This window comes from Gymnoscopelus microlampas (assembly GCF_963454915.1).
Source record: "Gymnoscopelus microlampas genome assembly, chromosome: 3".
Taxonomy (NCBI): Eukaryota; Metazoa; Chordata; class Actinopteri; order Myctophiformes; family Myctophidae; genus Gymnoscopelus; species Gymnoscopelus microlampas.
Window position 1 is genome coordinate 2,915,135 of NC_139940.1, and position 13,995 is coordinate 2,929,129.

The 13,995-nt window shown below is 40.3% G+C and overlaps 1 protein-coding gene across 1 annotated transcript; it reads right to left on the reverse strand.

Moving 5' to 3' along the window:
- Window positions 1–10,901: 10,901 nt before the first annotated feature.
- Window positions 10,902–12,028, reverse strand: LOC311039138 (uncharacterized protein; the record flags this gene model as incomplete). The annotated part of the gene is made up of 4 exons (XM_084048785.1): window positions 11,976–12,028; window positions 11,482–11,625; window positions 11,212–11,264; window positions 10,902–11,010 (listed from the first exon to the last, which is right to left on the reverse strand). Exons 1-4 carry the CDS (start codon window positions 12,018–12,020, stop codon window positions 10,902–10,904), a joined length of 351 nt encoding a protein of 116 aa, XP_083904911.1. The 5' UTR covers window positions 12,021–12,028.
- Window positions 12,029–13,995: the final 1,967 nt, after the last annotated feature.

The following is a 13,995-nucleotide window of genomic DNA, read 5'->3' on the forward strand; positions in this document are numbered from 1 at the left end:
TCACCAGCATTTTTTCGTCACCAGCATTTTTTCGTCACCAGCAATTTTTCGTCACCAGCATTTTGTCATTTTTCGTCACCAGCATTTTTTCGTCACCAGCATTTTTTGTCATTTTTCATCACCAGCATTTTTTCGTCACCAGCATTTTTTGTCATTTTTCATCACCAGCATTTTTTCGTCACCAGCATTTTTTGTCATTTTTCGTCACCAGCATTTTTTGTCATTTTTCGTCACCAGCATTTTTTCGTCACCAGCATTTTTTCGTCACCAGCATTTTTTGTCATTTTTCATCACCAGCATTTTTTCGTCACCAGCATTTTTCGTCATTTTTCATCACCAGCATTTTTTCGTCACCAGCATTTTTCGTTATTTTTCGTCACCAGCATTTTTTCGTCACCAGCATTTTTCGTCATTTTTCGTCACCAGCATTTTTTCGTCACCAGCATTTTTTTCGTCACCAGGAATTTTTTGTCACCAGCATTTTTTGTCATTTTTCGTCACCAGCATTTTTTCGTCATTTTTCGTTTCGTCACCAGCATTTTTTCGTCACCAGCATTTTTTGTCATTTTTCGTCACCAGCATTTTTTGTCATTTTTCGTCACCAGCATTTTTTCGTCACCAGCATTTTTCGTCACAAGCATTTTTTCGTCACCAGCATTATTTGTCATTTTTCGTCACCAGCATTTTTTCGTCACCAGCATTTTTTGTCATTTTTCGTCACCAGCATTTTTCGTCACCAGCATTTTTTCGTCACCAGCATTTTTTCGTCACCAGCATTTTTTGTCATTTTTCATCACCAGCATTTTTTCGTCACCAGCATTTTTTGTCATTTTTCGACACCAGCATTTTTTCGTCACCAGCATTTTTCGTCATTTTTCGTCACCAGCATTTTTCGTCATTTTTCGTCACCAGCATTTTTTTCGTCACCAGCATTTTTCGTCATTTTTCGTCACCAGCATTTTTAAAAAAAAGTATCAATACTACGATGTAGAAGTACTCTGTTACAAGTAAAAGTCCTGAATTCAAAATGTACTTGAGTAAAAGTACAAAAGTATTGGCATCAAAATGGACTTAAAGTACTAAAATGTTTTACTGAAGTAAAAGTATCAATACTGCAATGTAGAAGCACTCTGTTACAAGTAAAAGTCTGGTGTACAAAAGATATTGTAGTCAGTACTACTGTACTGTACTGTACAGTAATACTGCGGCATGGTCATGTTGGATCTCCAAAAAGCGTTCGACACTGTAAACCATTCAATTTTACTTGATAAGCTGAGGGCGATTGGTTTTGACTGCACATCACTAAACTGGATGAGATCCTACCTGGAGGGAAGAGAACAAGTGGTTGACATCAACGGAACCATGTCCTCTTCCCTCCCGGTGAGCTGTGGGGTTCCTCAGGGCAGCATTCTAGGGCCGTTACTGTTCCTTTTATACATTAACGACATGAATGCTGCCTGTAACTGCAAATTGTTCCTGTTCGCTGATGACTCGGCACTCCTGATCTCGGGAGAGGACAAGCTGCAAGTTGAGGAGGCGCTCAGCTCCGAACTCTCAAAAATCCGTACTTGGCTTACTGATAACAAACTGTCACTACACCTTGGGAAAACTGAATCCATTCTCTTTGGGACCAAACATTCCCTCAGACAGATGGATGTAAATGATTTCAAGGTCAAAGTCGATGGCACAATTATCTCTAGCAAAGAAGAGATTACCTATTTGGGTTGTATTCTCGACAAATACCTGTCAGGTGAAAGCATGGGGACAAAGGTGGTCAAAATAGTAAACCAGAGAACCAAATTTATGGGCAGAGTTTCCTCTTTTGTCAACCCTCAGGCCCTCAGGACCCTCTCAGGGGCCCTGATTCAACCACATTTTGACTATGCTAGCACCTCCTGGTACTCCAACACCTCAGTGTCACTGAAGACTAAACTTCAAACCTCCCAAAACAAACTGATTCGGCTACTCCTCGGATTGGGGCCCATGACCCACCTTTCTCCCACCCATTTTGCCAGCCTAGGCTGGCTCAGGGTGGAAGACAGGGTTAAACAACTAAAAATGGGACTGGCGTTCAAAATTGTAAATGAAAATTTGCCCGATATGCCCCCTATTCCCGCATATCTGAGTAAATACCTCCAAAAGGTTAGTGACACCCACAGTCACAATACCAGAGGGAGTGCAAACAACAATTTGGTACCACCCACCCATAAAACAAACATGGGCAAATTCTCCTTCTACAGCACTGCCACCCAGGTTTGGAATGGTCTAACCCCATCCCTCAAAAAATGCAGTTCGCTGGGCTCATTTAAAAGAGCCTTAAAAAATCACCTTTCAGGAGGCCAAAAGAGGAGGTAGTACCATTTTCCCGTTAGACAGCCGACCCCCCCCTGTTCTTGTACATATCTTTCCCCCCTTTTTTTTATTCCATTGGCTGTACATAGTGTTGTATATGTGTATGTATATATGTATATATGTATGTGTGTATATTTATATATGTATATATGTATATATATATATATATATATATGTATGTGTGTATGTATGTATGTGTGTATATATGTATATATGTATATATGTATATATGTATATATGTATGTGTATGTGTATGTATGTATATATATATATATATATATATATATATATATAATTTTTTTGCTGTTTTTTTTTATTTTTTTATTTCTTTGTGTAATGATATTTGAACTGTGGTGCCACTATATATGTCTATGAATTGAATACCAGGGCCCTCATTGGAAACAAGTCCGCAAGGACTTTTATGAACGGACCTGTTAGACAAAGTATTTTAAATGTAAATGTGTTGTTTTACATTCTTTTGCCTAATAAAATATTCAATCAATCAATCAATCAATCAAGTACCTGACTGTGGTCGGGACAGGAAAGGGATTATTAGTTCCGTCAGGACCACTTGCTGCTGATGTGAGGTCATGTTGTCGAACTGATGGCTAAACTCCTGCAATCAGTGGATCACATCAAAATACAATGAAAAATACTTGTTTTCACTTCTTCGTTTTTCGGGCCAATTCCCATCAGGGTGCGCCACATCATCTGTTTCCATCTGCTTCTGTTTTCGGCATCTTCCTTGGTCACTCTAGCCACCTGCATGTCGTCTCCCTCCGCATTCATAAACTTCATCTTTGGTCTACCTCTTCTCCTCTTGCCTGGCAGCTCCATCTTCAGCATCCTTCTCCCAATATACCTCTCATCCCTCCTCTGTATATATCCAAACAAACATCCAAACCTCTTCTCTCTTGCTTTATCCCCAAACCTTCTAACCTGGGGTAATCCTCCAATGTAATCATTGGCATCCTCAATTTTGCCACCTCTAGTTCCGCCTCCTGTCTTCTCATCAGTGCCACCATTTCCATGCCGTACACATCTTCCCTCTCACAAATCACCCCTGACTCCATCAGTTCCACCCTACCTATCGCTTCTTCTGCTCTCTTCCACACTACCCATTACTTTGGACTCAATTCAACTTCACTATATGACTTTTGGTAGCACTTTACAATAGTGACCCGTTATAAAGCATTTATAAACGTTTATAAGTAGTTTGTAGACTATTAACAAATCATTAACAACCTGTTTGTTGACATTCATAAATGATTACTAAAACCTTTATAACTACAGTTACAAATCATTTGTAAAGTACTAGTAAGTAGTGAACTATTCATGAATAAGCCATTTATATACATCTGTAAAAGATTATTAAATAATTTGTAACGACCCATTCTAAAGCATTTATAAACGTTTATAAGCAGTTTGTAGAATATTAACAAATCATTAACAACCTGTTTATTGACATTCGTAAATGATTACTAAAACCTTTATAACTACGGTTACAAATCATCTATAAAGGTATTAGTAACTATTCATGAATACGCCCTGTATAATACATCTGTAAATGATTATTAAATCATTTGTAACTGATGTTACATAATATATACAAGCTATTGGTCGCTTGTTCATGTTTAACATATGCTTTGTTAAACATTCCTAAAGTATCTATAAATCCTTAGTACATGTTATTATGTGCCCTATAGTAAAGTGAAGACAGTTCATCATTTACAACTGTCTGTTAATGTGTTTGTTCATGTTTAACATGCTATGTAAAACATTCCTAAAATATCTATAAATCCTTTGTACATGTTATTATGTGCCCTACAGTAAAGTGAAGACAGTTGTTAGGAAAATTAGATTTAAAGTCTAGAAGTATAATGAATGTGTCTGTAGAAAACTGCATAAATGGAGGAATTTAGAAGAGTAAAAAGGGGGGCACATAGTGGCTCCTGGTTATATCCTGCTGTTTAAACATATAACTGCTTTAAGTTTAGCTATTCTAATCACTTAAGCCACACAGTGATATATAGACTATTATACTGTGTAGCTGTATATATCCTGTATATTTTAATCATTAGTATGACTAAAAGTGTTAAGTTTTAGTTTAACTATGTCATTATAACCTTATTCAAAGAAAATGTGTTTACCAAGGAGGAGAGGAGATCATAGTGAGAGAGGCCCTGTCTTTCCCTCTCTCTCATTCACTCCCTTTTCAGAGGAATGTCTTGCTGAAAATACAGGCACCAGTGATGCCATAGAATTAATATTAGGTCATAATAATCGCATACTATTGTTGTAACACTCTTATATTAATATAGTAAAAGCTTTAATATGGATATCAAAATGATATAAAATTACACAGCAGAAGTCAGAGTGTTAGTTCCCAGCGAGGAAATAGAAAACTAAAAATGCCATATACCTTGGCCAAATTATAATAGACAAAGGGTTCATAGACGCTTATCGCAATCAAAAGTAAGGGAGTGTAGGACCATCGAAGGGAGTTGAAGGAGTCCTGAGGCCTGTGACGGGGAAGGTGTGGAGTCAGCGTGAGAACAGCAGGAAGCCTCGTCCTCCGAAGCCAACATCAAGATCTAATTGATAATGTTTTTATGATGTAACGCTGGAATAGGGAAAGGATGCTTCAGTGCAGAAATCTTGCCCTGTCTCGAGCATCATTACTCTGTGATGAGGGAGAGATTTTTGTATCCAGCGCGCTGTTATTTGAGTGGTATTGTATCTTTACTGTTTGTTTGATAATTCATTCTAATAGTTTCATAGGCTCAGAAATAATTGTAAACTTAGTTTAAGGATAATAAATGATTTGATATTACAAATTGTAAATCTCCTGTCACTTTCTTTAAGGGTGTTTTAACGTCTCCCCATTTCACAGAACCTCTGAACTTGCACCTTGGTTATACTTAAGTACTTTAACTTTATCTCTTATGGTGTGAAGGTACAGAAGAATCATTACACAGTTCATCATTTATGACTGTCTGTTAATGTGGACTTTCTCCTTACCTGTTGCAAACTACCTGGCTTTCATGAATGCAGACACCAAACAATTACTAGAATTATCATTCATGTTAAGCAAATGATGCGTAAGACATTCGTAAAGAGTATGTAAACCATTTGTGGTGTTAGGGACCAAAAACGTCACTACAAAGTACTACCAATCAACTCTAAATTGCCTGAAACGTACTCCTAACAGGTTTTTGGGGGGACGATTTTGGCCTCCACACTTAGTGATTATTTCGGATTTAACTTTCGTTTCGGTAGTTTGATTACAAAATGTAAGTTGTGTAAAAAATAATCTGACTATACTAAGTTGTTATTTGTTTGTTTAAGTCAGGCTATACTCTACTCAGAGTCATAAGTTTACAAAATGTACTAAAGTAGAGTGAACGTCTGTGCGGTGTGTCTCCATCACTGAAAATCACGTACATGTAAACAGATATAAAACTGCTGTCCTGTGCAGTTGGGGTGAAAAAACACAACCATTCCACTCCTAATAATACCTATTTGATTTGACATCCTGACTTGCTGCTGTGGCTGAGCCTGGAACCTGTTACCTGCGGGTCACTAGTCAGTGACTCTATCCATTCACCTACAGCTGTTTCCTTGAAATATGTGGTTCTAAAACATTTTGTTGTCAACCCCCCACATTGACATGTATTTGGGCAGTGGACCCCAATGTGAAAAGTAACACATTTATTTAAGTTATTTGTCTTGTTTGTTGTTCAAGTCAAAGCACCAGGAAGGCTGTATTTCTTGGCCAACAGTTAGCTCAATGGGTTGAGATGCAGTATTCATGATCCAGAGGCCATGAGTTCAAATCCCACTGGTGTCTTTACTGTGATGCTTTCCTTTGCAGACTGGCTTCCAGAAGATCAAGTGAAAACCACCAGGAAGGCTGTATTTGTCATCCAACTGCTTAGCTCAATGGGTTGAGATGCAGTAGAGCGTCTGTCCAATAACATGACTTGACTTGACTGGGTTCGATTCCCACTCGAGTCAAGTGTCCCCGGTAACTTGGGGCAACGGATAAATTGACTGATATCCTTAGTGATGCTTCCCTTTGCAGACTAACTTCTAGAAAAACAAGTTAATTCTAAAAAATAAAAAAAAACAAGTTATAACCACCAGGAAACCTGCAACTCTCAGCCAACAGCATAGCTCAACTGGTAGAGCGTCTGTCCAATAACATGACTTGACTTCACTGGGTTCGATTCCCACTCGAGTCAAGTGTCCCCGGTAACTTGGGGCAACGGATAAATTGACTGATATCCTTAGTGATGCTTCCCTTTGCAGACTAACTTCTAGAAAAACAAGTTAATTCCAAAAAAAAAAAAAAAAAGTTATAACCACCAGGAAACCTGCAACTCTCAGCCAACAGCATAGCTCAACTGGTAGAGCGTCTGTCCAATAACATGACTTGACTTGACTTGACTGGGTTCGATTCCCACTCGAGTCAAGTGTCCCCGGTAACTTGGGGCAACGGACAAATTGACTGATATCCTTAGTGATGCTTCCCTTTGCAGACTAACTTCTAGAAAAACAAGTTAATTCCAAAAAAAAAAAAGAAAAAGTTATAACCACCAGGAAACCTGCAACTCTCAGCCAACAGCATAGCTCAACTGGTAGAGCGTCTGTCCAATAACATGACTTGACTTGACTGGGTTCGATTCCCACTCGAGTCAAGTCACTAACTTGACGTTAGTGGGAATCGAACCCAGGACCGCTCGGTCCTGGGTTCGAGCGAACTGGATTTGAACCAGCACACTCCTACAAGTTATTCTACGGATATCTGTCAATTTAGCCGTTGCCCCAAGTTACCGGGGACACTTGACTCGAGTGGGAATCGATCCCAGTCAAGTCAAGTCAAGTCATGTTATTGGACAGACGCTCTACCAGTTGAGCTATGCTGTTGGCTGAGAGTTGCAGGTTTCCTGGTGGTTATAACTTGTTTTGTTTTTTTTTAGAATTAGCTTGTTTTTCTAGAAGTTAGTCTGCAAAGGGAAGCATCACTAAGGATATCAGTCAATTTATCCGTTGCCCCAAGTTACCGGGGACACTTGACTCGAGTGGGAATCGAACCCAGTCCAGTCAAGTCATGTTATTGGACAGACGCTCTACCAGTTGAGCTATGCTGTTGGCTGAGAGTTGCAGGTTTCCTGGTGGTTATAACTTGTTTTTTTTTTTTTTTGGAATTAACTTGTTTTTCTAGAAGTTAGTCTGCAAAGGGAAGCATCACTAAGGATATCAGTCAATTTGTCCGTTGCCCCAAGTTACCGGGGACACTTGACTCGAGTGGGAATTGAACCCAGTCAAGTCAAGTCATGTTATTGGACAGACGCTCTACCAGTTGAGCTATGCTGTTGGCTGAGAGTTGCAGGTTTCCTGGTGGTTATAACTTGTTTTTGTTTTTTTTTGGAATTAACTTGTTTTTCTAGAAGTTAGTCTGCAAAGGGAAGCATCACTAAGGATATCAGTCAATTTATCCGTTGCCCCAAGTTACCGGGGACACTTGACTCGAGTGGGAATCGAACCCAGTCAAGTCAAGTCATGTTATTGGACAGACGCTCTACCAGTTGAGCTATGCTGTTGGCTGAGAGTTGCAGGTTTCCTGGTGGTTATAACTTGTTCCACCGGGAGGAGACGGCCCTCCCGGTGCCCACTGCTCGCGCATCGATGGGTTATTTTTCAGTACCTGACATGAGGCTTGAACCAAGTACATTGTACAAGGTGCCCTGCGCCACTAGCCCTGTGACTAGTCCACTGCGCCATTGGTACCGGCCAATCCTCACTGCTTTCCGGGCGGCTTTAGAGTAGTTCTTCTGGAACTCAGTCTTTAAAGGAAGGTTTCGGGGTAAAGAGTCAGTGGGGTTTGAACCCACAATCTCTGGAACATGTTAACAGTGTTGACAGTGACTTAACCCACTGTGCTACCAGCTGCCTTGCTGTGATGAGGTCTTCATTCCTCTTTGGTGAACAACACACAACAATACAAAAACAAAAAAAAAAGATCTTTACAGCATATTATTTTGTCTATGGTTTGTTGTGCTGTTGCTTCTGAATGTTTAATGAACCCCAATGGAAACAAGCCTTTGGCTTTTCTTTCTAATTGGCCTTCAATCTTTAGCATGGCACAGTGGCCCACTGGATAAAGAGCCTGCCTGAGAAACAAAAGGTTAGGAGTTTGATTCTTAACCCTGACATTGTGTGAAAATAAATATATATATTCTTTTAAAGTTTTAAATATAAATCTTTTTCATGGGGGGCCCTGACACTACATCTTTTCACATTGAGGTCCACTGCCAAATACATGTTAATTTGGGGGGCCCTTGACAACAAAATGTTTTAGAACCACAGATCTAAGTAGAGCTGTAGCTGAATGGTTAGTGTGACTACCTGGTGAGCCGTAGGTTACAGGTTCAAGGCTCGGCCACTGCAGTCGGCACAGTCCGTCGATTCCCTACAAGACCATAGCACTGATTAGATCAGAAAGTCAGAATATAGAGCTTCAACTTAAAGCCAACCAAAAATGATTATTTAACACATTTCAAATAACCCATTATGCACAGAGTTGAGAAGTATTCATCTGGATACAGTGTCTTCATATACATTCACATTGAAGTAATCTTTAAAGATACCTTTTTTTTTAGGTAAGTTAAAAAGTTAAAGCTCTACATTGTGATACATACTAACTTTCGTTTCGATAGTGACACAAAAACGTTTCGGTAGTGACACAATGGTGACATTTTTTTTACTCCACTACAAAGTACTACCAATCAATCTAAATTGCCTGAAACGTACTCCTTTTTGGGGGACGATTTTGGCCTCCACACTTAATGATTTTTTCGGATATAACTTTCGTTTCGGTAGTGACACAATGGTGAAAAGAAAATTACTCCACTACATAGTACTACCAATCAACTCTAAATTGCCTGAAACGTACTCCTAACAGGTTTTTGGGGGGACGATTTTGGCCTCTAAACTTAGTGATTTTTTTGGATTTAACTTTCGTTTCGGTAGTGACACAATGGTGAAAAAAAAAATGACTCCACTACAAAGTTTTGGGGGGACGATTTTGGCCTCTACACTTAGTGATTTTTTCGGATTTAACTTTCGTTTCGATAGTGATACAAAAACGTTTCGGTAGTGACACAATGGTGAATTTTTGTTTTACTCCACTGCAAAGTACTACCAATCAATCTAAATTGCCTGAAACGTACTCCTAACAGGTTTTTGGGGGGACGATTTTGGCCTCCACACTTAGTGATTTTTTCGAATTTAACTTTCGTTTCGGTAGTGACACAAAAACGTTTCGGTAGTGACACGATGGTGAAAAAAAAAAATTACTCCACTACAAAGTACTACCAATCAACTCTAAATTGCCTGAACGTACTCCTAACAGGTTTTTGGGGGGACGATTTTGGCCTCCACACTTAGTGATTTTTTCGGATTTAACTTTCGTTTCGGTAGTGACACAAAAACGTTTCGGTAGTGACACAATGGTGAAAAAAAAAATTACTCCACTACAAAGTTTTCGGGGGACGATTTTGGCCTCTAAACTTGGTGATTTTTTCGGATTTAACTTTCGTTTCGGTAGGGACAAACTTTAGTTTCGGTAGTGACCCAATGGTGAAAAAAGAAAATGTACTAAGTCCAGAGCTCGATGAATGTTAGGGACAAAAAAAAGTCACTACCAATCAACTTTAAATTGCCTGAAACGTACTCCTAACAGGTTTTTGGGGGAACATTTTTTTTTTTGACACAATGGTGTCACTACCGAAACGAAAAAAAAATTACTAAGTCCAGAGCTCGATGAATGTTAGGGACCAAAAAAAAAGTCACTACCAATAAACTTTAAATTGCCTGAAACGTACTCCTAACAGGTTTTTGGGGGAACAATTTTTTTTTTTGGCCTCCACACTTAGTGATTTTTTCGGATTTAACTTCGTTTCGGTAGTGACACAATGGTGTCCATGACCAAGTCCAGAGCTCGATGAATGTTAGGGACCAAAAAAAAAGTCACTACCAATCAACTTTAAATTGCCTGAAACGTACTCCTAACAGGTTTTTGGGGGAACAATTTTTTTTTTGACACAATGGTGTCACTACCGAAACGGAAAAAAAATGACCAAGTCCAGAGCTCGATGAATGTTAGGGACCAAAAAAAAAGGCACTACCAATCAACTTTAAATTGCCTGAAACGTACTCCTAACAGGTTTTTGGGGGAACATTTTTTTTTTTTACACAATGGTGTCACTACCGCCACTACTTTCAGCTCATTTGCATTACAACATACCATTTGTTTATCGCAAATGAAATTGTAATCTCATAAAACTTTTAGTAACCAGGTTAAAGTTAAAAAGATGGCATTACTTGGGTGAGGTCTTTACTTAAATTTGTCAAATCTGTCCCAGCAGAGTGATTGAGGTCGCCCACATGCTGCCTCAGTGCCTGCAGTTCTGGAACTGAAACATTTCACAAATCATTAGCAGATCAAGGGTATTGAGCTCATACCATACCTATGACATGGACTGTCAGGTGCTGTCGCTCCACCCTGAGTTTGAAGTGCTGTCCGTCAAGTGAACCTTGGCCATAGTCGTCACTCTGGTGCATGTGAACCCTTGGAGCACGTATGATGTCAAACTATGCACAAACACACACACACACACACACACACACACACACACACACACACACACACACACACACACACACACACACACACACACACACACACACACACTTACCCATTACACTGTGTCATACCAAATGCCACATTACTTTGGCCACCTTGGAAATTATTATTATTATTATTTTTTTAGAAGAAATGTGTTCACAACTTACTTATCTGGACTGCTTTCATATCCAGTAGCTACTGTGTCAATGAACAATACTGCCTGGAAAAAGAAAATAAGCAGCTTGTTTGAACATACATCTACCTGTGTGTGTGTGTGTGTGTGTGTGTGTGTGTGTGTGTGTGTGTGTGTGTGTGTGTGTGTGTGTGTGTGTGTGTGTGTGTGTGTGTGTGTGTGTGTGTGTGTGTGTGTGTGTGTGTGTGTGTGTGTGTGTTACTTTATGTGTACATGAAGTATGCATGTGTGTTGCATTCCCTACCTGCTCTTGTTTCCATTTCTTTGGGTTGAGCACAGTGCCAGTGGAGCTGGTGAAGCCCTGCAGCAGGGCGCGAGGGATCTCGCCAGCCAGATCATCAGGAACATTCTGTATGATGTTCGCACTGTTGCTGTTCACTGATATAATCTAGTGTGAGGAAAAAAAGGATGTCGGAGCGTAATTGTTATATACGAACCTGAAGGAGATCACAACCCCCCCAGTAGAGAAGCAGACATAATAATAATTAAAAAAAAAAATGAGAAGAATAAATCAGTATCAGCATCAGTAATGAATCACTTCCATTTTCTTCTGTTCTCTTTTTTACTTCACCTTTTCTCCCAGTTTTAGTGGTTATGTCAATTCTACAACAAGCTCAGTTTGATTGAGTCCACAATGCTATATGCAAAATACTTTGTATCATTCTTGTTTTCTAAGCACTGTATTTACTCTATTCTATCTAAATAACATGCATACAGTAGCACATGTAACTCTCATACCTGGGTGACAACGGTCTGCTTGATGACTTGAGGCGCAGTCACCATGTGTGTCACAAACGCTGATGCCATTAATGGTGGATGCAGGAAGGCCCACCACCAGAGAACCCAGAGTGAACAACGATGAGGCACTGTTGATCTGTGGATGGAAGCATGGAGATAGGTTATTACCACACGCATGAGAGCATGACTGATGTTGTACATCTTTATCTTTGACACGGTGAGAGACCTTGTTTTCCATTTTCCTTCTGTGAATCCAGGACAAGTCACACACACACACACACACATACATACACACACACACACACACACACACACACACGCACACGCACACGCACACGCACACGCACACGCACACGCACACGCACACGCACATAAACCGACCTGAAACAATCCTGAAGTCATCAGGGCTTGGATGATTGCCATGGCCTGACCCAGATTCCAGCCGCTTACAGCGCTGAGAATGCCAAGCGAGGCATGGATGTCTCCCGGTCCTTGCGCCGGTGAGTTGGCCGGAGGATAAGCCCACGCTCTGCCTGCCGAGGGCAGTGATGTAGTTTGCATTGAGGTTGCCACCACCGTTGCCTGCCAAAGCAGCAGCAATCTACAACAAATGGGAGATTAAGGTTTAAACACAACCCGTCAGTGTCAAAAGCATGAATGTGTGCGGCGCATGTGTGTGTGAATGTGTTACCTGTGAGTGGAGGTGCAGTGTGTTGTCAGGTTGTACAGAACGATCATGTGAGGAGCTCTGTGAGGAGGTCAGCTGACTGAACCATGCACCAGGGGCAAGGCATCGACACAGCAGAGGAAAGCCTGGAAGCAGTGAGTAGAGATCGTCAGTGAGCTGACACATTTAGGCACAGGGTTTGATTTGTAAAAAATAAAATAAAAAACACTGGGGGATACATACTTTGCGTACAACAAATAGTGATAGCAGTTCATCTATGTCATGATGCAATGATTTGTGAGCTTGTAGATCTGCTACCGGATATTCGTATTTTCGCGTAAAATAGGGATGCCAGGGTTGAGCTGATCGTTTCACAGTTCAGACTTACAGAAGGGGATTGAAGTTGTGGTCCTGTCGGTAGATCAGTTCAGTGTAGTAGGCGGTGAAGTTGGCGTCCAGAACTGAATGGTTGAGCAGAGCAATGTTCAGCGGGTTTACAGTGAACACCTGCATGACCTAGACAGGATATAAACACAGAGGAGTTAGGATGTCCACTATCCCTCACAATTATATGCATTTCTCATCCGTCCATTCATCTTCTACATGCATAAAGTACATACATGCATATCGTCACTGTCAAGCAGAAACCTTGTATCTCCACATTTCATCTTTTTAAGTGTGTTCATAGATAAATGCCGTATTTTATACTTTGCCGTATGACAGTGTTAAGAAAAAGTAGTGTAAATAGCAGATTGGTAAGCACACAAACTGACCAAATGTGTTCATAATGCTTAAAAAGCAGACTTTTTGCCATAACAGTCAGCTGTCACTGTAAAAGTCATAGTAAAACTCATTTTCGCGTGGCGTCCATCTTGGAAATATGCAAATTAAAGGTCCAGACACACCCAATCATAAAGATAAGTATTCCATTGAGTCTCTCATGCTCTGAAACCATACAATAGACACCAAGTTTTTATTTCTAGCCCATCTGGTTCAAAAGTTATTGCCAAAGCTATTTTCTGATAGGGTCCAATATTGAGGCGGCCATATTGGATTTCCAGCAGCAAGTTGACCGGGTTGTCCATATAGGTTGTGATCCTACTGGGTCATAGATATTATTTCTGGTGGCCAACCTTTTATGGCAGGGCAAATGCAGCATACCCCCCTTTGCCCCTGGGTACTGATAGGGGCCAATATTGAGGCGACCATATTGGATTTCCAGCAAAGAATTGACCGGGTTGTCAATATAGGTTGTGATCCTACTGGGTCATAGATATTATTTCTGGTGGACAACCTTTTATAGCAGGGCAAATGCAGCATACCCCCCTATGCCCCCTGGGTATAAGTTTTTAC